Source organism: Halyomorpha halys, unplaced genomic scaffold (assembly GCF_000696795.3).
Source record: "Halyomorpha halys isolate HHAL.00 unplaced genomic scaffold, Hhal_1.1 Scaffold168.1, whole genome shotgun sequence".
NCBI classification, from domain to species: domain Eukaryota; kingdom Metazoa; phylum Arthropoda; class Insecta; order Hemiptera; family Pentatomidae; genus Halyomorpha; species Halyomorpha halys.
Window position 1 is genome coordinate 429,732 of NW_027111025.1, and position 27,914 is coordinate 457,645.

General features: G+C 29.7%; 1 protein-coding gene across 9 annotated transcripts in view; it reads left to right on the plus strand.

Moving 5' to 3' along the window:
* The window catches only part of cnc (cap-n-collar), a 470,532-nt gene that overhangs the window by 291,475 nt on the left and 151,143 nt on the right, over positions 1 to 27,914 (plus strand). For all 9 annotated transcript variants that reach the window (XM_067049122.1, XM_067049126.1, XM_067049124.1 and 6 more), the window contains 3 exons: positions 10,479 to 10,664; positions 15,479 to 15,572; positions 26,656 to 26,792. In XM_067049122.1, coding sequence (XP_066905223.1) covers positions 10,479 to 10,664; positions 15,479 to 15,572; positions 26,656 to 26,792 — 417 coding nt within the window. The remainder of the gene's footprint in view (positions 1 to 10,478; positions 10,665 to 15,478; positions 15,573 to 26,655; positions 26,793 to 27,914) is intronic.

Below are 27,914 nucleotides of genomic sequence, written 5' to 3' on the forward strand. Positions count from 1 at the left end.
AACGAAAATAGTTTACAACTATTTTCGTTTCACTTGTGACCGCAACCCTGACCATCTTCCTATATATAATCGATTTTTCTATTAAACATAGCGACGTAATAATGGAGCGATAAGACTCAGTTTTACTATTCCTAGAGAATGTCTACTATTTTCTAAAGAATTTTTACTGGGAACTGTTTACACTAATTAATCATGTGAATGTTTTGATTAATTGTTTTCAAATAATAATTTTTATGTAATTGTTCTTATTTATTCTTATATACATATCGCTGCTTTCTTTGAATAGTGGCACATCTGACAAGAAAAAGTTTTTATTTTTATTTTGTGATTGTTTTGTAGACTGGAATTAATTTGTAGCAACTCTAATAGCTTTAGATGAATCTGTAACATTTCACTAAAGAAATTAACCGCAGTCTACGGTACTATTTTTGCAATACGTCCATTTCTCAATTAAATCAAAACTTTTTTTGTCAAATGAGCTACTGTTCACGCAAAGCAGCGACATTTATTTATTTAGATTGTTTCAACCATTTGTGTCATTTGCATTGAACTTAAAAATTTACAATTTGACAAAAATTAATAAATTACGATATTAAATTCTGAATCCACTAAACTTACTGCTATTTCGTTTTCATCATTAATTCAAACTTGATAATAGAATCTGATTTATCTTTTGTTTTTCCATTAAAAAAAAAATAAAATTTATTATTATATAGGTATTATTAAAATCTCAAATTATTGACAAGTCTAAGTCGTTGATTTATTGCTCTTTGATATTGAAACTAAATAAATATGGCATGCAAAATTATGATTTTCCAGTTAAAACTAGCTTTTGTCGTATAACCCTCACTTAATAAATCAATCAACCCTGCTTTTTAAATTGGATATTTAATCTTTTTGTGTAATTTATTTTTAGATAAATACATTTTTAAATAATAATAATGTTATAATTGACAGAAATAATGCTTTATACTATATATATACCACATATTTGTATCCTCTATTTATTACCAAACCTTTGTAGCCTTCATCAGAAAGTAATGTAACAAGCAATTCGTTATTTAGAATCATTGTTTTGTCCATTCATAAATAATTCAAATTCATTACTTTACTTTTTTATTATTCCTTACCTGGTCATTTCAGATATACGGGGCGAGAGGTTATCTAGAGGTAACCATCCTATTCTAACCAGAGTAAGAGGGTCAGTTTTTCATTCTGAGGGGCTGTCACGAAATAAAACCTCGACCCCTCCTCCAGGTTGGTTTCGAACCAACGTCACTGCAGTTATGAGGTTGCTAAGGTGGTACCTTAATTCCCTCGGAGATTATAAACAGCCTCTTGCATTATTTTACCTAACCCCCCAATTCTACTTTCTTTATATACAGTGTATAATATAAAACGTAGAAACAGGCTACTTTTTCTCTTGAGGGATAACATTGCTTCACTGACATTAAAAGTTTCATGTTGCTCAGTGTGGAGTATCAGCACACTACTGATAGTAAAAGGCGCTAGCAACTAGAAGAGAAAGTAAAGAAGTTTATCTTCCCATTGGTGGTTTCAAAGTTCATTTAGAAAATTATCCTAGGTTATCTGGTATTTTTCTTTCTCCGTGTTTTTCTTTTTTTTTTTCACGCCTCAAACTTTTATTGGTACATTACTTTTCGTTTTCAATTATTGATTTCTTCCTTAGTCAAAATCTCCGTTAATGTACCTGTGAATAACTAAGCATATTGGGGGGGGGGGGATGCTTGCTCTAGTACACCTTCTGTCTCTAGGTCTCTCAATGTTGTTATTATTGTCTAATTTTATTTTTTAATTTCCAACATCCTTTCAATATAATATTGATTTCAAATCAGATCATCATTATTCAATTAAATATATAAATAATTATGATTTATTATTAGATTCGTAATGAATAAAAAGTTCTGTTTTGATACATTTTTTTCTATCTTCATTTTAAAAGAAAATGTGTATTATGTTTGAAAAATACATATGTCAGTCTTTTCCATAGAATTTACATCAAAAAACAAAATCTAGTGTGGTTCTCGCATTGGAGAACTTTTACTTACCTCTCCATATACGTCCTTAAGTTGAATGTTATTTTAGTGATTTTTTAAAAAAAAAAAAGTCCTAAGACCGGGGAAGGCGAAAATTATTAATTTTCGTAAAATAAAATTCGTATTTTAGGGTTTCTCGAAGTTTTATTCATGCCAATAATACAACAATTTTACAAAGGATCATGAAGCCGTAATGCCATCGGGAAAGATCGTGAGGTTTCGGCTTTTCCACTTCGGATTCAATGTATCTACTTTTTCATATTACTCCTTTAGTTATTCATAAAATTCTTTGATATTTTGTATTTATTCACTGTTAAGTACTTCTAACAATGAGAACTGTTAAAAAAAAAAAAAAATCAATTATAAACTCTCTAACCACCCAAACCTACTAGTTTCTAACTTTGCTCCCTCTTCCATTCCTGAGAATCCTCCGAGGTGCCTGAAAAGATGGCCACGAGACCTACTAATATAAAACATCATTAGAGTGCTACCATGGGTAGTTTCTCGACCCGCCGGTTTCCCTCCATTATACCTTACAAATGTACAGTTGTAAATTTCAATTAAGATATTAAAAAAATAAACAATATTAAAGGTACTTTAGAGGAAGATTTCTTTACAAAATTCGTTATTTAAGCCCTATAGTCTATTTCAGTGAGAATAAGCCCGAGCTGATATTGAAAATTATTTAATTGTACATTGACATGCCGAGTATAATCGAAATCGGTAGAGCTATTTTAGTGAAAATCGAAAAAAATTTGAAAAATCGATTCTATAAAGTGATGCTTCTCGTTGTTCGATTTTATCGAAACAGTTACTGTCACACTCTAGACTATATTAAATTAAATCTGAAGGCTCAGGGGTTCAGTACTTTGTAAGGAAGTAATGTAACTAGACCAACAGTTGTACAAAGAGGTGATTTGGTCAGAATCACGCTCGAACGCCAGATTTTTACCCAATTAAAGGTACCCAAGTTAGGAAGGCTGGGTGGACCCTAGAAGGGCTCCAGAACACACAAGAGCTGACTCACGGCTACAGTGTAACAGAAAACAATTTTCTGCCCAGCGGGATTCGAACTCGGGTCCTTGGAGTTAATAGCCACGGGGCTTACCCCGCGGCTACTCGCACTCCCAAAACAGTCTATATACCCGCCTTAAATATGTTTCAGTTTATGTAATTCAGTTTCGTACGACTTTTCGTTTTTGAGCAAGGCTGTTCACAGACTAAAACACAGACCATTTTGCGAGACTTTGGACTCAGATGACCTCAAAACTTGTATGTCGGTCGAAATATCAAATTTTTCACGATAACAATACTTTCCCTTACTAGGAAATATTCCATATATGGTAAGTGGAAGCAAAAATTTATTATTTTTCTTTTCTTACTCCCATGCTTTCATTGGTTCTTTTCTTCAATTGTGAGTATTAATTGCACCCACTATCAATTCCCCCTGGTGTTGATGATTATTGTTATATAGTGGGCATATTTTCCTACTTTCTCATAAACTTTGCTCTATTTTTTTTTCAAAGCTCCATTGGTGGGTGGGGGTAAGGCCCGTGGCTACTAACTCCAAGGCCGCGAGTTCGAATCCCTCTGGGCAGAAAATTGTTTTCTGTTACACTGTAGCCGTGAGTCAACTCTTGTGTGTTCTGATATCATGGGATGATAGGAAAATGGGTTGAGGGAGGGACTCAGAGACGCAAAGGAAGCTCAGGAATTAGATATTTCGGAAAAGGGTAATATTCTGTGTCGTTCTAATGGGGACGGGGTTCACCAAGTTTTTTGAGTCATAAATAAAATGAAAAAGGAAAATAACTAAAGAACTACAAAGAAACTAAATAATGAAATATAATAATTAAATAAATTGTATAAGAACAAGTTATTTAAATATTCTTTAATGAATTTAAAAGTACCTCCCTTAATTTTCAGTTTTCTACAATAATGGTTAATTTAAAAATTAAAAACCGTTAAAAGGATTAAAGCTCCGATGTCGTTGGGATCCCATTGTTGATCTCTGTTTTCTTTTTTTGTTCCGAGCTCTTGTTTCATGGAACACCTCCTCTATTTCTTTAAAACGTTTCTTTTTTATATCGATACTAATGACGTTCATTCTTGAAACCTAATGAATACTAAAACAAATGATCAGTTGCTCGGTGTCTTCCATCCAGGACGTAAGTACTTTCTTAAATTGTTCTCTATCGACCGCATTATATGGTGCATTTTTTTATTCTTTTAAAGTGTATACGTGGTATTATAAGCTTGATTATTTCTCTATATTATTGTTATCTTTTTTTTTTTTTTTTTATCATCAATTGAAAATTTTATAGTAGGTTTGTATGAGAATAATTTTATACTTAAATCTGTTTGCGGTATTTAGGAGAACTCAATTGTTGGTATTGCCAGGAAAAAAATTAATTCGTGTCCCTTACTAAACCTGTACGTCAACTTTGACGATAGTTCATATTAATTTATATTTAATTTCACTTACCTGTATATGGATTATATAGTAAGCGAAAGTATGATTTAAAAAAAATAAAATTTCAGTTTTCATCGGAAATATTCGTTTTGAGGGCCTTTGAGTCCAAATTTCCAAGGCTCACAAAATGGTCTGTGTAACTCTGTGTGTGTGGTAAGCCAAGCTTAAAAACTACAAGTCGTACGTAACTGAAACTATATATTAAGCATGTGCATGGGTGTAACAAGCGGGGACAGGGGGGTGGGGTATCTGCCCCTATCTATTTAATAAAAAATATATATTTTTTTTTTAAATTGTGAAATTAAAAATAACTGCTATAATTGTATATAATTTTCTTAAAATTTTGGTTTCATTCGCCTTTTCCGTGTCAAAACCTGACATTTTACAACCTCAACGACTACGGCTTGTTTTTTCTGCTTAGTTTTGATCCTGGGTATGCCCTTGTGCATGGGTATGCTTGGAATGTCGCCGCAACCTTTTAGTTAAAATCGAATCAACTCGAGCTTATAAGTTATGGGGTTAATCTAGTCTACAAATATATGGCATGTTATTTTTCAATAAATGGCTACTTCATGTTCAAATGTAAGCAAAATACAAATCTGAATATTTCTTAATTTTTTCACATTTTGACTATGAAGGAATGCGATTTATCGACTATTGTTCCGTACATTTTTAAACTAGTTTAAAAGTGTACGGACCTACAGCCTTTCTACAACTTGAAACCAAATTCCTCTATGTAGATCCAATTTTATTCTAGAAAGGTTCTCCAATTTTGGCAAATGTAAAATATGTATTACGAGTATTATTTGTTGTCATTAGAATTGTAATATCAATTTTTTTTATTTATAATTTTTTTGTTTTTTTGCAATAAGGTGTAAAATTATGTTTCGCCTAGCAATTTATGTGTCCTATTTCAGCGGTTTCCTAACTTTTTTTGCCAGGGCACTCTTCATGGGCTAAAATTTATACAGAATATTTCGCGGCACCATTGTCGAACTAAAAAATCAATTAAAATGTCGGCACATTATCCTTTGAGTGGTTGAATATGAAGGATTAGATTTTTTTTTCAGGACGATCAACATCTAGGTTATTACACCCTTTTTACTTTATTTATCTTCTTGTCATTGACATTTGATAGTTGAATGTAGACTATTTCCTTTTTACACTGGTCGATATTGGTGGATTATATTTTAGTATAAAGTTGAGTTTCTTTCAGAAATTTTATTATTTTGTCTATGGATTCTGCTGAGTCTTTAAGGGCCAATTCTCTTGTACGAGGAATTTTATTATTTTCGAAGGCTTGACGAAATGATGGGCATTCTTCAATTATATGCTTTATCGATAATGGGGACTGACAGGTTTGGCATATAGGCTGGTCCTCTTTTGTGATTAAGTGAAGGTGAGTTAATTTGGAATGTCCAATTCTTACTCTTGCTACAACCACTTCTTCTCTTCTGTTTCCCCTTATGGCACTTGTCCACTTTTGTGTGTTTTTTTTAACATTTCTTAGTTTATTGGTGAGTGGTACGTCAGCCCACATTGAATCCCAACTTTTTCGGATTCTGTTTCTTGAAAATGCTTTTATGTCTTTCGGCTCGTAAATTTGGAGTGGTGGAACGTTCATTGTAGCAGCCTCTTTAGCCGCTTTATCCGCTGCCTCATTTCCAGGTATTCCTGAGTGCCCTGGAGTCCAGGGAGATGTTTTAGCATGTCTATATAGTTGTGAATTTTGTCTATCGTAGGTCCGCTTTGACTGAAGTTTGATAGACTCTGGAGTGCAGACATTGAACCTGTACAAAGGAGTATGTTTGATTATTCACTTTCTATGGATAAATGAAGTGTTGTTGAAATCGCCTGAAGTTCAGGTGTAAATATTGTTGAGTATGTGGGTAATGTATATCTTTTGGGTGTCCCATGTATTATTATTGCAAAAGCAACATTTTCATTTTGTTTGGAGCCGTCAGTGTAAATTATTTCATTATTTGAATATTTTTGTATCTTCTTTAAGAATTTAATTTTATTTGAGTCGTGGTTCTGGCGTTTCATAGTTAGATATATTTTGTAAGACTGGTATTTCCAAGGGGGCTGATCTATAGATAGAATCAGCTTGGTTTGTAGGTATGCCATAAGTCTCTCTTATGATTTCTCTCTGTCTTATGCCTAATGGAAATGGATTCATTTCATATTTTTCATGCAACGAGGGTGAAATATATGGGGGTACGCAGGGTTAGTTGGTTGGAGTTTGATTATGGTGATGTAACTGTTCATGAGTTCCTGCCTCCGAAATATAAGTGGTGGTAATGAAGCCTCAGCACAGAGACTTTCTATTGGGCTCGTCGAATATGGAGGAAAAGAAGAAAAAACATCCCAAAGTAAATGCTAAAATGCAATGTATATTTGTTATTTTTTTTAAATAATATTTTAATAAATTGGCATTCTCTTGCGGCCCCTCTTTGCATATACTTGAGGCACTGCAGAGTGAAAAATTTTCTATAATCGTTGAATTTTTGTTTAAACAATTTTTGAATTTATCTCCCTCCCTCTCCCATGAACTACATATTTAAAAGAAAGTATTGTCAAATCTTTTGACCAAGTCTACCGTTGGCTGTTAATGGTTTAAGTTAAACCCCAGTGGGTCCTACTTAGCTACTTGGCAAGATGGATCCATCAGATGGCGACAGATAAGCAGCGAGGTTCCACTCAATGGAGGTCCTGACGCAAGAGCAGTTAGTGAACAATAAGCATTGAACATTGTCTATCGATAATTGAAGCTAACGCTTCAAATAATGGGCTCCGGTATGGTGGGGCAATTCTTGGTCTCTTCAGCCGACACACTGATACACTTTGTTCTATAACCTGCTGAAGAATACATTATGTATATATGTGTATAGTTATATCCAGTAATGCCCATCCTCTCTTAGGCTTCCCTCCTTCCTAAGAAATTGTATTGCTCTTCTCACTTTTACAAATAAATGAAAAACATGAGGAGCGTGGATAGCTCCGTCAGTAAGGTTTTCCCTTCATTTTTTGTTTTGAAAAGTGATGAAAAGTAATTTAATTGTTCATTAATGCATACAATTCACGGATTTTTGTCAATTTTGACCTCCTTTTCTAATAATAATGCAATTCACTCACAAGTTTTCAGACCTCTTACTCAAAGCTAAGGGGCTTCAGAGATGCCCCAACCATGAAAATGGTGGGAGGAACAAGCTTAGAGCCAAAACGCGAAAAGGAACTTTTCGACTTCCAATTCAGCCCTTTTACAAATTTTCAACACGATAGTTAGAAATGTGAAACCTTTGTACATGACAATTTGTTTTAAATTTACCCCCACCTTTATGATACGAAACCATCTTAGTACAAGAGCCCAAGAGGAGAAAAAGGCAGTTATCTCACCCCAATTTCTGATTACTTTAATGAAAACTAGGTATAATTAATAGTCAAAATTGATGAGTCTGCCATGTGACGCCAAAAATGGCGTCTGTTTCAAAGCGATAAAAAAACAACTAATTTTTCATTCGGAGCTCTATATCTTTAAAAGTAGGAACAACACAAGAAAACCTAAGATAACGTCATTTAAAGAAGAGTAAATTTGCTAAAATGTGAGCCCGAATAGAGCTATTTATGTTAAATAGTTTTCGAGATATAGCTTTTAAAAAAGAAACATTTCATAAATATGTTGTATGGGACGTACTGAAAGATCAGTAGTTAGTGAATTTATTTTGAAAAATTTATATCTCAAAAACCATTTACTGACAGATGTCTTTTAGCACTCAAATTAAAGCTAGTTTAATGAGCTATAAAGTAGTTATGATGTTTATCTTCGTAGGAGTAATAGCTTACCTGAAATTTGCTAAAATAAATTGATTTATAGTTGTTCGGACAAATTTTCATTTGCCAAACTTATATTCATATGTGAATATCATAAAAACTACTACCCCTACGAAGATAACTGTCATAAACTACTTTGTAGTAAGTTAAATTTAATTTATTTTGAGTGCTGGCAGACATATGTGCGTCTCATGGATCTAGAGATATATTTTTTCAAAAGTCCAACATTTTATACGAATAACTAAAAATTAACATTTTGTGAGTTTATTTTGTCAAATATCATAAAAATGACTACTCCTACAAAGATAAACATAATTAACTATTTTGTAGTAAATTTAACTAGCTTTAATTTTAGCGCTGACAGACATCGGTACGTCCAATGGTTTCTGGAATAATGTTTTTCATAAATCAAATTTATTGTCCGAACAACAATAAATTAATTAATTTTAGCAAATATCATGAAAACTACTATTCCTACGAAGGTAAAGGTCATAAACGTCTTTATAGTCCATTAAACTAGCTTTAATTAGTTTAATGGGCTATAAATATTATATAGTTCCTGAGATTTATATAGATTTCTCAAAATAAATTAACTACTACTTACTAATCTTTCAGTAGATTTTTAAGAAATTTTGCTTTTTAAAAAGCTATATCTCGAGAACTATTGGACGTAAATAGCTCTTTTAGGGCTAATATTTCAGAAAATTTACTCATCTTTAAATAATGTTCTCTTAGATTTTCTAGTTTTGTTGGTAGTTCTGTAAAAGAGCTATTTACGTCCAAAAGTTCTCGAGATATGGCTTTTAAAAAGCAAAATTTCTTAAAAATCTATTGAAATAACTACTAATCTTTCAATTGATAGAACAACTATTAATCAATTTATTTTAGCAAATGTCATGTAAACTATTACTCCTGCGAAGATTCTTTAAATTACGTTCTCTTAGGTTTTCTTATGTTGTTCCTACTTTTTAAGATATAGAGCTCCGAATGAAAAATCAATGTTTTTTTAAGGTTTTGAAACAGCTGCCATTTTTTAATCCCCTTACCTATACTTGGCAGACTAATCAATTTTGACTAGTAATTGTATATAGTTTTTATTGAAGTAATCAAAAATTGGGGTGAGGTAACTGCTTTTTTTTTCTTCCCGGCTCTTGTACTATCTTATTATACCTTAACTGTAAATTTTTCCCCTATTGATTCAAAAGTTGCTGCAGGCCCCGAAAGGTAGCATGTAATTAGAGAGCCGTAGCTGGGCGGTGGCGAGAGTACGAAGGAGGAGCAAAATTAACCAAAACTAAAAAGTTTTAGCTTTTCTTTGACTATAACAGTGTTTTTATATTGAAATAATAAGCAATTTTACAGAAATTCTAAAAAATTGTTTAGACCCCCGCCACTGGAGGCCGTACATTTTTCAAACTCACAAAATGTCAATAATATTTTTCAAACTTTAAAATATGATTTTAAAAAATAAATTAAAATATTTGAGAAAAAATATCATTATATCGTGTGAAGATGATCATGATTTTTTTGTTTAAATAATAATTTCAGTTTAATTACTAGTTCCACTATGTTGTTTTATATATTTATTACACTTTTTTTTTCAAATAAAGAATATTGCTTACTTTAAAAATGTTTTAAAATATTGCATTTATATTATTTTCATATTGTTATTACTTAAGCATATTCTACCTAATATAGATGGTCAACTTCATGGTTCAGTAGGGCCCCAATGGGAGTCTTGGCCGAAAAAAAAGTTTATGGTTATTATAAGTACCAATTTGATCACTGCAAGACTTGAAAAATGGCCAATCTAAACTTGCATAAATATTTTAGTGATATATAATATAAGTGATATTTAAAAAATAATAATAAAAAAGGAATTATCTGGATCTGTCAAATCTTACTAAAATCTTAAAATTTTGCTTAAACCCTTAACATTTGCTCTTAAAAATTTGTGAGGTTAATCATCCACTGATATGCTTTTGTCATTTTTTTTTTTATCAAGATTTATGGTTTTAATATGCTATATATTGAAATACTCAATTAATCTACTTTAATCGTTACTGATATTTTCCCCCTTTGTATCCTATTTTAATGTTTTGAAATTTTGTTAACAGGACATGGATCTCATTGAGGTCCTCTGGAAGCAAGATGTGGACATGGGCTTTTCAATTCAAGAATGGCAAGAAAGTGCATCTGCTGCTGAAGACGATACGAATCCTCTAAAAGATGACTCTTCGGCACTTCTGAGCAAGAAGGAAAAGTTAGCTTTAGCTCCTGACAAGCTTAATATAAAAGAAAAGGTAAACGAAGATTAATCTATTACATTTTTCTATATTAGTTTGAATCATAAAAATTTTGACTTTTGACATATTGCTCCCTTTCTTTATCTGCATGACCTCAGTTTGAAAGCATTGGGTAAATATTATCCCTTAGGATGACTATTGAGGTGGATGACTTGTTAAAAAATTTCAGCATTGACCCAATTATATCCGACCAGAAGGCCGAGCAATGTTAGTGCAAGTAACCAGTTTTATCCTCTCCAATTACTTATTGTAAATGCCACAAAAATTTTTAATTTTAAAATGAACCTAAATTTTGGTTAGCAATAATTTTACGTTTTTAGACATACAAATACAAATTCTATTGGTTTATTTTGTTTGATAGAAAAATCTATATATTTTAGACATTAGGATTTATATTATATCTTTTCTTTTTTTTATTTAAAATTAAACTGGGCTACTTAAATAGTCTAAAAAGAAAAATAATTTATAAATTAAAAATGTCTAACTTATGTTTGTAATATCAATAGAAATTTATCAGTATAATCAACTTGATAGTTTATGACTTTTTTTTATATCTTCTTGTGTTGAGCATTACAATCTCTGCCATATTTGAGGGGATAAAATGTGAGTGATAAGATATATGTACACACTCACACCTTGTTTACTAGAATGTGGAAAAAAATAATTAAAGGTGATGTTTATAACTAAACACTATAATTTTATTATCAATTTACCCAATTTTGATCCTTTTTTTTCTCTCAACTTTTATTCTTTAAAATTCTCCAACGTTTCGGCCCTCAGGCCATTCTCAAGGAAACAACCTTTAATGTTGATGGCATTGCTTTTTTAAAATCTCAAAATTGCAGGCTAATTCCCCTTGTAACATATAACTTTTTTTTTTATTAAAAATTGATATTCTAAATTTAAAACTTTTTTACAAAACACTTTCCATCTTTCACTTATATTTACAACTTAATTATAAGTTAATTATTGTGTAAATTGATAATAAACTAAACCACTCTCAAACAATCATATATAAAAAATAATTAATCTACTATAATTTTATTTGAAGTAAAAAAGATAAATTGTATAAATTTTTTATGTATTTATTATACTTATAATATATATGGTTTTATTATTATTACTCATATCTATCTATATAATAAAAGCTATCTTTGAGTTTCTCTAATTGGTATTGCGGTTTTGTAGAACCTAATCCCCATATGTGTGTTTGTGAGGAGGAAAGGGGGGAGGTAAAATTAATTATTCTAATGTTCTTTAGTGAGTGAAAATAATCCATTAATACAGAGCTTAATAAACTGTTTAACTATGAAATTTGAGGATTTAATTATATTAAGGGAATGGTTTATTTAAAAGAAAAAAGTATTTATAGTTAATTAATTGAATTGTTGTATGCATAATATGAATTATGTTAATTTCTATTGTACGAAATTTTGTATATGATACATTAAAATAAAGTTTATAAGGTATAAAATTATTTCCTAAAATTAGTCAGTTTTGTAGCTGAAATTTGAGATGTTATAATTAATTGCAGCCTTATAATGATTCTAGAACTTTCAAAATTCCATGATAATTGACAAGAAGTTTTTTGTTACTTATTTTTCCTTTTTCATTTATTTCTATATGTAATTTTAAATACATTTTAATAGGCATTAGATTAATGTTCCCCTTGTGCTTAGTCATATTGAATTGTGCTCAACAAATTATGCTAATGCAACATTTTTTCTACTGATGATGTTGGAATGAGGTGCATCGAGGGAAGGGTTTAGTGAATTAGACGCTACGTATAGAATGGTGGTCGAGATAAATGATGGTCCACCCTCCAGGCCGCGCGATGACTTGCTCCTTCTCTCCGGCCCTCCTCGTCTTAATTGATGTTGACAGGGCCCATAGGCCCACAACTGACAGCACAACACATCTACCTTTTCTCAGGGCATAGCCTTTCTGGTCAGTGCTATATTCTGTCTAGCCTTGGTCTCTAGATGATTCAATTATGCTTGTCTTTGTATGAGACCATTAGATTTATATAAATGTTAAAAAGGTAATAGTTTTATAGTCTAAACTATTTTATTTATACTTGTGTATAAATAAATAATATATAATAACATCTTTCTTTGATTATATCCAATCTTTGTTTCATTTCTTTTGTAACATTAAAAAAAAAAATTAATCTGTACGAGCTACAACCCATGAAGGATCACAGGTGCAGTACTCTGTAAGAAAGTACTATTACTAGACCAAGGGTTGTGCAAGGAGGTGATTTGGTCAGAATCACGCTCAACTACCAAATTTTTATCTAATTAAGGGTACTCTTTTGGAACATAATCTTTTTTTTTAAATAATTGTTTGTGCCATTGTATCAATCCAAACAAATATATGTAATTTCTGTTTACATCTTTAACTTTGTCAATAAAGTCAATCTGTACCATTGTCCTAAATATTTACTATTACTACTTAAGTATTTAAACTATACCTCACTTTGCCACTGTGTCTTGGTATCAATTTGCCATTTTGAAATAGTTTTAGCTATCTTTGAAATGCCATCAATTTCCTTATTTGCTTGTAAAAGATTGAACTGTATTGATTTTTATAAAAAGTTATTTATACCACATTTGTATCTGAGCTTATATGTGATGCGGTAAGTTTTTATAACATTTATAACTCAGTAGTTGATCTAAGTAAATTTTCTTTTTTGTTTTGTGAATTACTTATTCATAGGGGATATATCAAAAATAAAATAAAATAATATAGTAAAATTAGAGAAAGTGCTATTATGGAAATGTTATATCGATGGCTTACTTCACAATGGTGCTAAGTACATTTCCACTAAACTATACAGTTAAAGGTTCCCTCTTTTAAAAAAATTACAACTTTTCAATTAATTTGCCTGAAAGATAGGACCTTTAATTTTATTTTTTGTAAAGCTATTGGATATGTACTTAGCATTACTGTGAAGTAAGCCTTCAATATAGTACTTTCAGTTAAGCATTTTCTCTGATTTTGTTTTATTTTATTTTTTTTTTTTTTTGTGACTAGAATATATTTAATCTCTTTCCTTTAATATTTAGCTATTTATAAGTAATGCTATTTTTTATTTTATTTTTTTTTCTGTCTGATTCTGCAAGTATATATATATATATATATATATATATATATATATATAGAGAGAGAGAGAGAGAGAGAGAGAGAGAGAGAGATATTATGTTGAAATGTGGTTATATATTTATTTATTTTTTAATAAATCTAATCTCCAATATTTTATGTTCTTATTCCTGATGAACAGTTATTTTTACTTTGTAGAAAAAGTTTAAAAACTTCCTGCATCCATTTTTGCAACTTTTTTTCTTTTTGAAACGTCAAGACATCAATTTTTTTCACGCTCTCCTATAGGTGTCCAAAGAGTTCCCATGTCCTCTGTATTAGAGGGATATTGAATGAACGGCCGCTATACAAACAACTGTATGCCTTTGGGAGTACAATGGATAGAAAGCGGGGAATATTCCTTGTTCCCCCTCCACCGCTATCTGTTGTCGTGGAGGACATGGCTCAAAAAATCCATCGCACAGAGGAGAGGGTGCGTGGGAAAAAGAGGAGTACAGCACACATTCCTAGAGGGAGCCAGGAGAAAAGGAGAAGCACAAAGGTAGAGAGAGGCCACTCCTCCGCCCATCACTCCTCTCTCTCTCTCTCTCTCTCTCTCTCTCTCACACACCTTTCACACATCCATCAGTCTCTGGCTTTCAAGTTCTGTATGGCACCCATCGGTAGGGCACATTGACAAAAAAGAGGCCAATATAATAAGCATGATTTGGTTAATAATGCCTTATATTGCAACCAAAGTTCATAGTCATCCATCATATCAGGCAAATGTCAATCTTCCTTCAAAATATTTGCAAACAAGGGAAGATATTTGGGGAAATACTCCGTGCTTCGTCTCTAATGCTTAAATCTTTTTATAAAAATAAACCTTTTTAATCATTCTAAAAAATTTTTCTTAAAGTCTTTAAGTGTTAAGAAATGATATAAACTAAAATTTGAAAAATTAAAATTAGTACAGAATAAGTATTTCATACCATTGAAATTAATAACAGAAAATATAATACTTATGACCAGAATCAGGAAATTTAATAATTTTATTTCACTACTTTTAGCTGTGATTAATAATTTTTTTATTTATGACTAAAAGAATAAAACAAGTAATACCTTAATCAATTTGTGGACAGGCTTTTATTATGTAGCTGTTTAGATCATGTTTGGAATAATGAAACCATTAATAAAAGAGTAAGTGATCCTTGACAGGCGAGCGTTTAGGCACCCAAACAGATCTCTTCCTCGGTCATCATGACTAGTGTTTTCCTACTGCTCGGGGCTTACCTATCCTCATCTCGAGCTCTGTTTCTGTCTGCCATCATATCTGGCACTCTTTTACTGTTATTTGGATCAATTTCATTTATTCTACGCAATGTAGTATTAGCATTGAATTGTAATATTAATAATAGTATTATAATTATACAATACTGAAAATATACTTTTAGACTAAAATAAGTTATAAAAAGAATATATAATTGTAATATTAATAATAGTATTATAATTATACAATACTGAAAATATACTTTTAGACTAAAATAAGTTATAAAAAGAATATATTAAAAATTTTTATTTTTTTTTTAGTATGACCTAATCATATTTCAAATTAAACAGTATTCTTATTCATTAGATTTTTTTTTTTATAACACTGTGTGATCATATTTTTATGATCAAACTTTTTATATTTTTTATTTTTATAATTTAATTATTTATTTATTTTTTAGAAAACTAAAAAGGAAGAAGACGAAGAAGAAAAGGAGGAAAAAGATGACAAAGACCAATTGAATGGTGTTTCGTACACAGTTGATTTGGAAACTGGTAAGTTGTCCTTGGCACTCATTTGGAATTTTAACTTTTCATAAATAGACCATAGATAATTGTTATAAAAGAGGCAGTGGAAGCTGCAGGAAGTTAGAGATTGAGATTTAAACTATCTGTCGGGAGGGAGTCGTGATTCTGATTGTCCCCGCACAGACCATTACTCAAAACAGCCATAACGCCCAAAGCGAGGGCCTCCATTATACTCTGTATCTCCATTAATCTTCCTTGGACAGGAGGGTAGCGGCCATTTTGTTCCTCACCCCTTAGCAAGGAACCCCTAACCGTATCCTCTTTGATTAAACTTACTGCTACATTTTAGTAACCATGTGTTCCATGCTAGATTTCATGGTTTAGTATACCATTGAATCTATTTCCGCTTGTGTAATCAAAGTCTGATTCATTTTCTATTTTCTCATTTATCAAAGTGGCATCTGTTCTACAGTGAATACCAACAAAACTTTGAATAAAATTATTTAACTATTCTTTAATATATTTTTATACAATTCAATTTGCCTATTTTCACAGTGATTAAATTGTAAGTTTTTTGGATCATTATTTCAGCTAAATCATCATTTTATGTTAGATAAAAATTTATTTTGTATGATAAAATACTTCTTTTTAATAAAATGATATGAAGAACAGGTAATAAACTGCTAATTATTTTTTAGTGTTCTTTATTTTGTATTAATTGTGTTTTAAAACATATAGTTTTTCATGCAAATAAATATTTCATGCTGAAAGGTGTTCTGTCCACACACAAAGCCCTATTATATGCGTCACCCTGTTTATAATACCATAAAGTAAATATGAAACCGTGACTAAACTCACCTTTTTACGCATACCCCTTTCCCCCCCTCATGATACAACGGTGTACACATAGGGGATTAAAGTGTCAATTGTGTAACGGTGCGGCTGGGCACGGAAGGGGTGTCCCTCTATGAGGAGGGGGTGTTGGAAAATAAAAAACATATTTGCACGGCAAGAGAGCAGGCCCCGTGTATAGCGGGCTAGAGGAGACTTTCCATCTGCAACAATGCTGTAATCAGGGAGCCCTTTGTGTGCCAGGGGCTGTCGGAACAAATCCATCGGTCACAACAGAATGTTTGTTTTCCCTCCTCGTCCATCAAGGACCTACATCCCACGGGGAGGCAACACAGCTGATGGATTGGAAATGTATGCAATCCATTTGAGAGTGAAGCAAACCAAAAAGTTTTGGTAATCAATATTTATTTTAAATTAACAGTATGCTGCCCATCTGCATTTGGTTCCTACATGCACATCATACTATAATGAGTCAGAACAATTATTTTTTAAACTTATAATATATATGGGAATAATATAATTTAAATCTATAAAATATAATTACAATCTATAAATAAAATTAAAATATTCTAAATCAATAATCTTTTTTTATTAACTTTTAAAATTAAACAATTAAATTTTGTTTACTATAGTAAATATGGCACAGTAAGAAAAAAGTTTTCTTAGTACTAAGTATGTAAATTAAAATAGTTAATAAATACTTCGGTCATTGATTGTTCAATGAATTGCTGCATTATTATTAATTGTATTTATTTTTCATTAAAGAAATAAAATAAAATTTATTTATCTATACATGCATGCTTATATGAGTATATAACATTTTATTTGAAAGAAAAGCCTGACAGAAGCATTGATCTTTGCATGGATGTGTAAGAAAAAGAGGCGGCATGGAAAATTACACAGCGGCTGAGTTGAAGTCTTTCTTTGATCTCTTTGATCTGATAATGATAGGAAACCCATGTCAACACGCCCCCTTGCCCTTAGACTTTACCGACCACGTCAAAAAAAAAAAAATGGTCTCTCTTCTCTGATGTATCTCTATCTTACCCACTCTTTTATTTTTTCTTCATATTTCTTTCACTTTTTTCCTCCCATTTTTCTATTCTTGCCACCATATGTTCTGAAACATTTTTATAACCTTTTTATTTTGAATTTCTTTGTCAAATTTTTGCTTTGAGAATAAATAATGATAACCATTGATTTGAACACTATAAATTTTTGTAACATTCATTTGTTTTATTTATATTTTTAAATTGTTGATTCTTATATAGATCTCTGATGTTAAAAATCATCTTTATTTCATCATGATTTTTTAACACATTCTGATCATATACAATTTAGATGATTTGAAAAATAAAGATGCATGGAAAAGTTTTGTAATAACAGATTTTATATTGACCGGAGTTAATTGAATATTGTTTAGAGTCGGACACTCTTCTATTGCTTCAAGGATATTCTTTTCTGATTTTTTTTTCATTGAATACTCAAAGCATTCAGACAAATAATCAATATACTTTGACGATTTACTCGGTGATGCTGTGAAATTGGGCAACAAGAGCCAGGGTTGCAGGAGAGTGGAAGTCGTCAAGGGCATAGGAACCACGGTTTAGGCGGGTGCCAAGAGCAATCGATACGGCCACGACCAGCAGAGGGGTAGAACCGTGCAACCATTAATTATAAGGGCCCCTACCCTCCTTCTGATAATCATGACTGGGCAAAAATTTTCTTGGGGCTGAGGGTAGGGAAACCCTAGGTCCAGAATGGTTGAAACCTCCCCACTCCCCAAGGGGCAAACTCCATCCATGACTTTGATATAATTAAACTTATTCATAACCTTGCTCTTATAAATGTCATTCTTAATAGATCTAAAACTATCATAGTAATTGAAAATATAATTTTTGTTTACAGTATACTGTGTAATATAAATTTTTTATACTTTATTATACTTTTTTTAAAATTTAATATTTTATTATTATTGAATAAATGGTACTCACTTTCAATTATTAATTTCTGCTTTTTACTTAATAATGATCAACATAAGTTGTCTGCTTCAATAAGTTTGTTTAGTTATTAAATAAATATTTTTGTTAATTTCCTCAGCTTGCTAAAGACAATTATATTTCATAATTGTTTTCATTTATTAAAATATTTAAATGAATAAAATTTTTATTATTAAAATAAGCTTATTTAAACTATTTCAAGTCAAGTTCTGGTACAAGCATTTAAAAAAAAAAAAGTTTGATTCTGTTGTGATTATTTATTTATTTTTTAAACCTTATTTGTATAAATTTTGGTTTAAAAGGTGTATCTTTCTTTTGTTATAAAATAGAAGCAAGACCCTTTGGTTTTAAACTAATTCAAATGTTAATCTCTTGGAAAATAATTAATAGTCTATTTGGATTTTTATCTTAAAGTTCTTTTGTTGTTATGGTTTAATAGTTAAAACTGTTGAACTCTTATAAATCGATTGCTTTAATTTAATGTAATAAATTAAACAGTGATAAACTGCTTGTTTGAATAAATAATTAGTTTCCCTCACTTCTGTGTAATGTGTCATATTCTAATTATTATAATGATTTTTATTTGCTTTAAATTATTATCCAGATAAACATATTTAAGTAAACTATATTTCACACTTATAAAATTTTGTTCTATGTTAGCATAAATGTTTTTATGAATACTTTTAAAATTAATGGTTTTTCCTCACTTTTTATTGATTACCATATATGTTTATTTTCTAATTTAGTTTATTGATTAATGAAAATTTATGGATAAGCAACTCTTGTAAGCTTTTATAGATTATCTCAAATTTAGGTGTTGTGTTTTCTTGTTATAAAAATAAATAAAAACAATTATTTGAAGTATGGTTGGTTTATTCATGCTACTTTCTGTGTATTCGATTTTACCAGTTAGTATATTAAGACTAGTAATTAGAAGCAAATTGAAGGAAGCATAGTATGCCTGATGACTGATGAGGGATAGCGGAACAAGATGTCACAGTGTAACGGTTGTCCACTGACTCAAGACAATGGCTCCTCGGCAAAAAGAGCTCATCAAGGGCAGGCAACCGGGGATATGTCCATGCTGTTCTTGCAAATCACTCTCCGCAATTGAGCCTGTGCCTTACCTAGGCAGGAAAAAAGGTCGGCCTGGCTACCTTGCCACTACCTTCTGTCGTTTTTTTTATTCTATTTTTAATTATATTCTCCGGTATAACAGTACCAGGTAACAGCGACAGCTATAAGTTTCTAGAAAGTTTTCTCTTTTGATTGCTAATTGTCTTATGCCAATCTATTTAAAAGATAAGCATATTGTCAGCCTGTAATTATAAGTTGGTTAAGGCTCATGGTGAAATTAGCCTTTGACTATTATCTTATTGACTATTCAATAGTAGTAAAATAATCTTAGTATTGCCATTTGTGTTTATCTATTTTTTGTCTCTGTAATAAAAAAGAAATTAATCTGTTAAATATCAAGATTTTCATGTAATCGATTCAATATTGTCTAAGATATTTTTATATAATATTGTATTGATAGCTACAAACTTACATGCTCAATTATAGTATTAATCATTATAATTATTATTGTTCGATAATAATAGTAGCTGTATTAAAATTGATTCCTTATGGAACATTTCCAGGTTTGCTTATAAACTATAATACCCTTATTTTTGTTTTTAAAAAAACCTAAATGTATAAGTTTTTAATGCCAAGTATGAGTGAATTGAAATTCCTGACAATTGGCAGTTTGGTTTCCTCGCTTCAAAAGGTTTTCAAGCAAACGTTGCCCCAAAATGTAATACTTCCTACTGTGTGTATGATAAATGGTTTTAAGTGAATAGCTCAAAGCCTCGTGGGCAGCTGTTCACAATCGGTTATTCTTTCCGTTTCCTCCTCTGTCTACCTGCTGTTAACCCTCTGGGCCTGATTGGTCCATGGGGGTGGAAACAAAAGGGCCAATAGGAGAGCCCTGTGATTAGAAGGGCCCAAAGCACCATTTATCTCTGAACGTCAGAAGTGGCAACGCTGTACGGAGGAGGGAGATTCCGCTTTTTCTGAGCGTTGCTCAGTCAGCCATCTTGCTCCAGAACCATTCCGGGCCCCGTTGAGTGAAGTGCGTCTCCCCTGTCCGTCTTTTTTATTTATTTATTTTTTATTTTTCTAACTTCTCTTTGTAGTGTGAGAGTGAAGTGTGAGGCACTTAATGTGATAATCTGCTCTATAAGGTACGTGATATAAGATATTAACATAAAAATGTAGACTATCTACCTAAAATAACACTTGTGACTCTGCAGTTTTTAGTTATTGTTTGGGATTAGGGGGGCAGTGGCATGGGTCAAGAAGCATTGTTTACCCATGGCAGTGGGTACTAATGGTCCTTCAGGTAGTGGGAGAGACCCTTTGAACCAAAATATAAATCATTTTTCCTAATTCATATTTTCTTGACAGATTGCCTTAAGAATTTTTCCTTATATTTTTTATTTATTTTATTTGTATCTTTTTTTTTTTTTATGCTAATGAAATCTCTCAATTGTCTTGGCTCAGAAATATTTTGTTCTGTTTTGTTTCATTTTTGCATCAGTTCATTCAGACTTAATTAAAAATTCTCTAATAGTTAATGGTCATCATGGTTAATTTCAAATATATTTTTGATATAACTCTTCATTATATATTAAACTTTTCAACCTTCCGATACCAGAATTCTTTCTTTTCAAAATGTTATTTTTTATTAATTTATTTATGTAATAATATACTATAGTATTGTAATAAAACAATATTTTAAAAATAACATTATTTTAAGGTAATTAAATATCCTCGAAAAAAATTGTATGCATTGAAGTTATATATATGTAGCCTGCAATTTATAGTTATGTTAGTTTTGAATAGCATTAAAAAGATTTTGAGATGTAAATTTGTTCTCTTGTTTTATACTCACCTGAGTGTATCCGCATAAATTGTGCATCCCACACAATAATTTTTTTCATTCTTATAATGACTTGTTTCCCAAATGGTCCATGCCCGCTGAAAGAACTTCCTTCCACCCAGAGATGTCCTGATAGTGTCAACATCTTGTCTTACAAGTGGGCCCTTAATTTTTTTTTCTTTACCCTCAGGCCACCTTTACAAGATCTTAAAAAGATGTTGGAATTTTTTTTTATATTTCCAAAAGTTTTTGTATAATTGATCTTTCTAAATGATTTTAAAAAATAATTACAGATATAACAATAAATGTTCACATTATCATTTCGTATAAATTTTTATAATTTGCATTCCTCTTTTTTTAAATATAAAAAAATTTATTCAACCAACTCATCGTTTTATTTAATATTCAGAATATAAATCAACGCTGAATTTTATGTATTAAGTTTAAACTAGAATTTCAAATTTTAATATGAACCCCTTCATATTTTATTTATTCATATCATAGTTCTTTCCCATAGTTTTCGAGTTCTTCACTGCACTGCATTGTTTTATTAGGTTTATAATTTTATTTTATTATCTTATAATAATCAGATTAAAGTAAATTACTCTTATCTACTTCTACTTGTTATTTGTACATAAATTTAAACAGACTTCATCATGTTATGGTAGCATGTATATTCCAAACTAGATGTGTTTGACTTTATTTCTTAAAATATTTGAAATATCTCAAATTTGTGATGTAAATTATTTATTTCCTTTCTCTTATAAATGATGGTTTTATTTTAAAAGTTAAAAATTAAATGTATAGATTTAATTTGATATTTTAATTAGAAAAAACAAATGGATATTTGACCATTTTATAATAATGGTAAAATTTTAAATTTTTGTCTCAAAACTAATTTGAAACATATAGCTTCCATAAAATTCTATATTTTATCATTGAATATAGAATAATTATACTTAAGTAATAATCACATTAAATAATTAACACTAAAAAATATAATATTTTAACTATAAAATTATTGTATTCTAATTATCAAAATTAAGCCATGGTTTTGGTTTTACTCATTTTATAGGTTGTAATTTTTAAAAAATAATCAGTTGTATTCTTTAAAATATTCATTAATTCATTATTCTTATTGTTTCTCAACCCCAAGTTCATTACTTTAATAATTTTTTTATTTTTATTTTTTTGGGGGAGTTATATAAAAATTTTTGGTTGTAAAATTTGGAATACATTTGAAAATATAAATTTTTGCCTTTACTGAATGTTTACTTTCCTGTTAATCAGTCTATCCAATTTCTTTTTTTTTAAAAAAAAAAGGATGAAAACACTAAGATTATCATTTCGTTATAATTGTTAAATTCTTTCAAAAATATAATTTTCATGTTTACTTTGATTATCATTCGATCATTGCCTTATTCTTTCATTACAAGTTTTAATGTATTACAGTTATAAATATTATTTTAGGAATGATTTTGAATGAGGTATTTTGAAAGTAATTAATTATTACTAATAAAAGGAAGTACTTAATAAAGCGTCACTATATTATTTAAAAAAATGAATAAAAACTTGTTCATCAGTTACAAATTAATTTTCTTTAAAAAAAATTATTTGATAATACTGAAACAAAGGATAAAATCGGATGTGAATTAATGCAATCTTATCTGATGTTTTAGAAATGTATTGATAGGACATTTAATGTTCTTTCTTTATTTTACTTGAAATCTGGGCTGTAAATATCAAAATATTAATTTAATATTTCAATAAAGAATAAATATTTTGAAATATCAGGCCTCAATATTTTTAATCGTTAAAAGGAGAAGGTGGTGAGGGTTTACATGTAACAAATGAATGGGGTAGTATAAATTAATTGGTGTTCGAGTTGCTTAAGCATTAATAGCAACAATTACAGATATAGCTTATTTACTAAAAACCGAACAAAGCATCAACATTTATTATTAATAAGATCTATTACTGAGAATAGTGAATTAAATTGAAAAATAATTAATTAATAATAACTGAAATCTATCAAACTCATTATTAACACTTTCCTTAAAAACCAAAAATAAATTAACCAATAAAAACTTATTAAGAACATATAAAGGAATTAATTAAACTAATATTTCTGAGATATTTTCAACAATTTTATTTTGCTTTTTTAACCCATCTTTGTGCACTTTTTTTTTTGTTCATTTGATTTTATAGAAAAAATATAGATTTTTGATAGTTAAATTTTAATTTTGATATCACAATAATTAAAACTATTAGACAAAAATATCAATGTAATGCTTTTAAAATATCAATATTTTGATATATTGATATTTTTCTAACATCACTACCTCGAATTATACCTCAAGGCACCTAAGAAATGTTAATGATCTATGTTAAATTTGTTTTATTAATGCTTCATTATTAAGAAAACATTATAGAGAATGTATAATAGTAATGGATGACCTGTTTAATTTCAATTATTAACCTATATACCACGATTAAATCTTGGTCATGGAATGAATTCTTGTACTTATTTTTATAAAAGAAGATTAGACCTTTTTTTATTCATTTCTTCATAAATTCCCTCTCTATGTTTGATAAAAATATTAAATTTAAATGAATAATATATCTGAATTCTCTCATCATTTTTGCTAGACCAAGAACCAGAAACGCTGTAGTACTGTGTTTATATAAATAAAAGATTTTGCGTTTAAAAAAATAGAAAGGGCAAATTTTTTAGATAGCAATAAATAAGAAGATGGTGGGAGATGCAATCGGTACAGATACATAAATAAGTAAAACTTATTTATTTGTGGCAATGTTTCGACTTGAATTTTAGGCCTTCATCAGGGCGGACAAATAAAACAACTTTAATTCAGAGAAAAATAGAAATAAAATAATAACTAACAAACTTGGAAATATGCATAACAATAAATTAAGTAGATAGTAGTTAATACTAAATAAGATAAAATATAATATTGTAGAGGTAAGAATTATATAAAGCAATTGATAGGAAAAAGATATTGAAAATCAGACATTGCTCATTTAAATAAAGAAATAAATATAATGATTACTTACTTACATAACTTTTTATATCTTAAATTTAAAAACAATTTTAGAAGTTATTATGGTGTTATTTTAATATTTAATTTATTTTAAAGATGTAACATGGGCAATTAGCCTGCAAATGAGATTTCAAAAAACAAGACATCAATATTTAAAGTAGAGCCAAAGATATCAGTATATAGTCAAGGAAATAATGTAATTAATATAAAAACAAAAAGTTTCAAAGGTTGTCCTGTGAGAATGGCCTGAGGGCCGAAACGTTGGAGAGCTTGTGAGAATAAAAGTTGAGTGTAATTTGGACCAACACTGTGTATATTAATAATGAAATAAACCACTCTCAAACAATCATTATAATAAATCCTTAATAAAAATAATAATATGTTAACAATAAATTACTAATAACAATAAATAATGAAATACGTTTTTCTTATAGTTGGTGTTATTTTAACTGTATTCTCTATGTATTAATCTACAGTTACAACATACTCACAAACCATGATATTAATTTTAAATCATACACTATGTTTTGGTTGTTATTTTATTTTATGGATAATGTGACGACTATCTTGGAAATTTTTAAAGTTTCTCCTTTTCCTCATTAATATAATCCTTCATTGGGTGCATGAATGAATCTTCACTTCAGATTATGAAAAATATAAATAAATAAACTAAAAAGTTATTATAATAAAGTTATGTTTAAAAATAAAATATGATAATTAACTACACAAATAAAAAAAATCACGAATTTTATATATGTATAGTGAAGGATGAACATTTAAATAAAATTTAACAATTTAATGCCATAGATATAACAATTGTTTATTTATCTAATTCAAAGTAGTGAATCCATTCCTCTAATGCAGTGGTTCCCAATTTTTTTTTGCTATGGCACCCTTGTTGGGATAAAATAAAAATTTGTGGCACCCTGTTAAGTTAAAGAATATTGTGGCACAATTATCTTTAGTAGAGTGGCGGAATATTTAGAAAATAAGAAAGAAAAAAAAACAGTACAATGTAAATATTGGAATGCATGTATATATTTATTATCTTATTTTTAGTTATATTATTTTTTTAATATTTTGAGAAATAGGCATACACTTGGGGCACTCCAGGATGTAGAAACTCTCAGTTTCAGAACCACTGCTCTAATGCATCAAATCAAAAAAAAAATTTCTATCAGATCCTTCTTTGAAGGCGGCCACTGGTCTTTATTCTATCGGACTGCAGAGATCAGTTTTCCTCTGTATGTAACCAATTTATCACACCTATTCATATAAGATGGTCTAATATATATGATCACTTTTTCTGTTACCCTTACAATTTTGTTTTCGGTTAGTTTGGATCGGAACAAGCACCATTTGGTTGGCCATATTAGTTGGTTACTCCATTCCCTGTCAAAAATTGTGTCAATTATAAGATAAATTTTTAAGCTTGCTCTGGCATCTACTGGTTTTATGAACTTATTAGCATATCTACCTTTAGTTGATTTTTATCTTTGACTGGACACCTTGCCGCTGATTCAGGTTACCTAAATTTATAAGTTGCTTTAGAAAGTTCTAAGCATCGACTTGATTATGATTAGTATTGACTTTTACTTTGTTTCCCCTAAATATTGAATTTTATTGATATTTTTATTTTAGACATATTGTTAATGTTTCCAGTCATTAGCTATGATTCTTGTTATCACAGTAGAATATAACTTAAATGTTGTGGATATGACTCATTTTACAATGCTAACCCTGTATATGTATAAAAGCTCAAATATTTGGATTATTCAGGAAAATTATTTCTGTTATAATTATATTCAATGCTTATAGTGTTGCCTACTTTTGATTATAGTTTGTTTTTGATTTTAATTTCCCATGGCCAATAAATCCATAATAAGGTGAACCGCTACGACCCGTGAACGTTCATGGTTTTTAGAACAACGGTTATACAAGGTGATTTTTTCAAGATCACCCTCAACTACTAGATTTTTTCCTGATTAGGGGTATTCACTTTATGAGGTTGGTGGAACCCCTGAAGGGCTCCAGAACCCACTCATGGCTACATTGTAACAGAAAATAATTATCTACCGCAGCCAGATTCGAACCCTTCTTGGAGTTAGTAGTATAGTGCCTTACCACTGTGCTATTGGGCTCCCTCACTAAATCTATAAAATCATAAAATAAAAGGATTGATTATAGAATTTTCAATTTATCCATTAGTTTTTAACATTACATTTAAAAAGTATTTTTGCTTTGAACAAAGTAAAAAAGAATACATATCATTTCAGGTGAGTATATTGTAAAAGAAGAAACCGATAGAAGGGACGATTTAAGTGAAGACGAACCTCCATCTTCCCTCCTTCCCGAGCCCGAATTTTCTCTTGAAGAGGCCCTTCAGCTTGTCGGCCTCAATGATGACCTCCAGGTGAAGTATATTTTGTTTTTATAACTAAAAAAAATTATTTTCATTAAATATTTTTTTTAGTTTCAGCCAGGGTTGGATTTATAGTTGGTAGGTCTTAGGCTCTAGAGTTTGTCTCTGCTCCCTTTTCGTAACATAGGAGGGAGTCTCTTTTACGCAATATAAGCCTTATGATAACAATTTTACTTTATCTTATGATGGCATTAAATACAATTAGGATATTTCTCAATTAATTATAAACATTTTCTTTTTTATTCAAATATATTTTTTAGGATGGACCTTTTAGCAATGTATGGCCATAGACTGTGTGACCTATCAGGCCTATTGGTAAATCCAACCCTAACTGGTAAACCTAATTGGTAAACCCTGCATTCAGCATAAAATATTGTCATTCAATTTTAATAGAAATATTTTAAACTTATATATTATAAAAAAACGTAAATATTATATAACTTCAAGTATTTATGAGTTGGTGTATATCTGTAGTTATTGTAGTTAAACAATCTAGGAGGGGAAAAGATTCACTAGTATTTTTCGTAATTTCTTATCATTTTTCTTAATTTTAACATATTGTTTGAATTTTAAATAAATAAAAATGCTAGAAATTCAATTTCCATATTGAAGGCATTATGAATATGACTAGTCTATATTCTTCAGGTGTTTGAAGCAAGTTTTTCATTTATTTATTTTTATTTTTTAGATTCTGTAAGCTCTCTTTTATCTGGCATCGATAATGGATAATGAGAAAAATTCATAAAACATATTATTATTACATTTTATTTTTAAGAATCAGTATTTTACATCTTTTATTAATAAATCATATCAAAGTTATTTTATTTATTTTTTTCCCTTCCTAATTCTCCAACAACTTAATAGTAAAACAAGTGTGATTGGAAATAATGTTTGGTTTAAAACAAAAGATACTTACTGTTATCTTTCTTTATTTATTTTCAAAAAAATAGATAAATAAATGTTATCAGTATTTTAATTACAATTAAATAACGTTTGATGTTTTTCAATTAATAGATGATATCACTGATATTTTTATCTATGAGTATACCTTCAATTTTCTAAAAAATTGAAAGAAAAAAAGTGTATATTTATAGATATACACACTGATATATA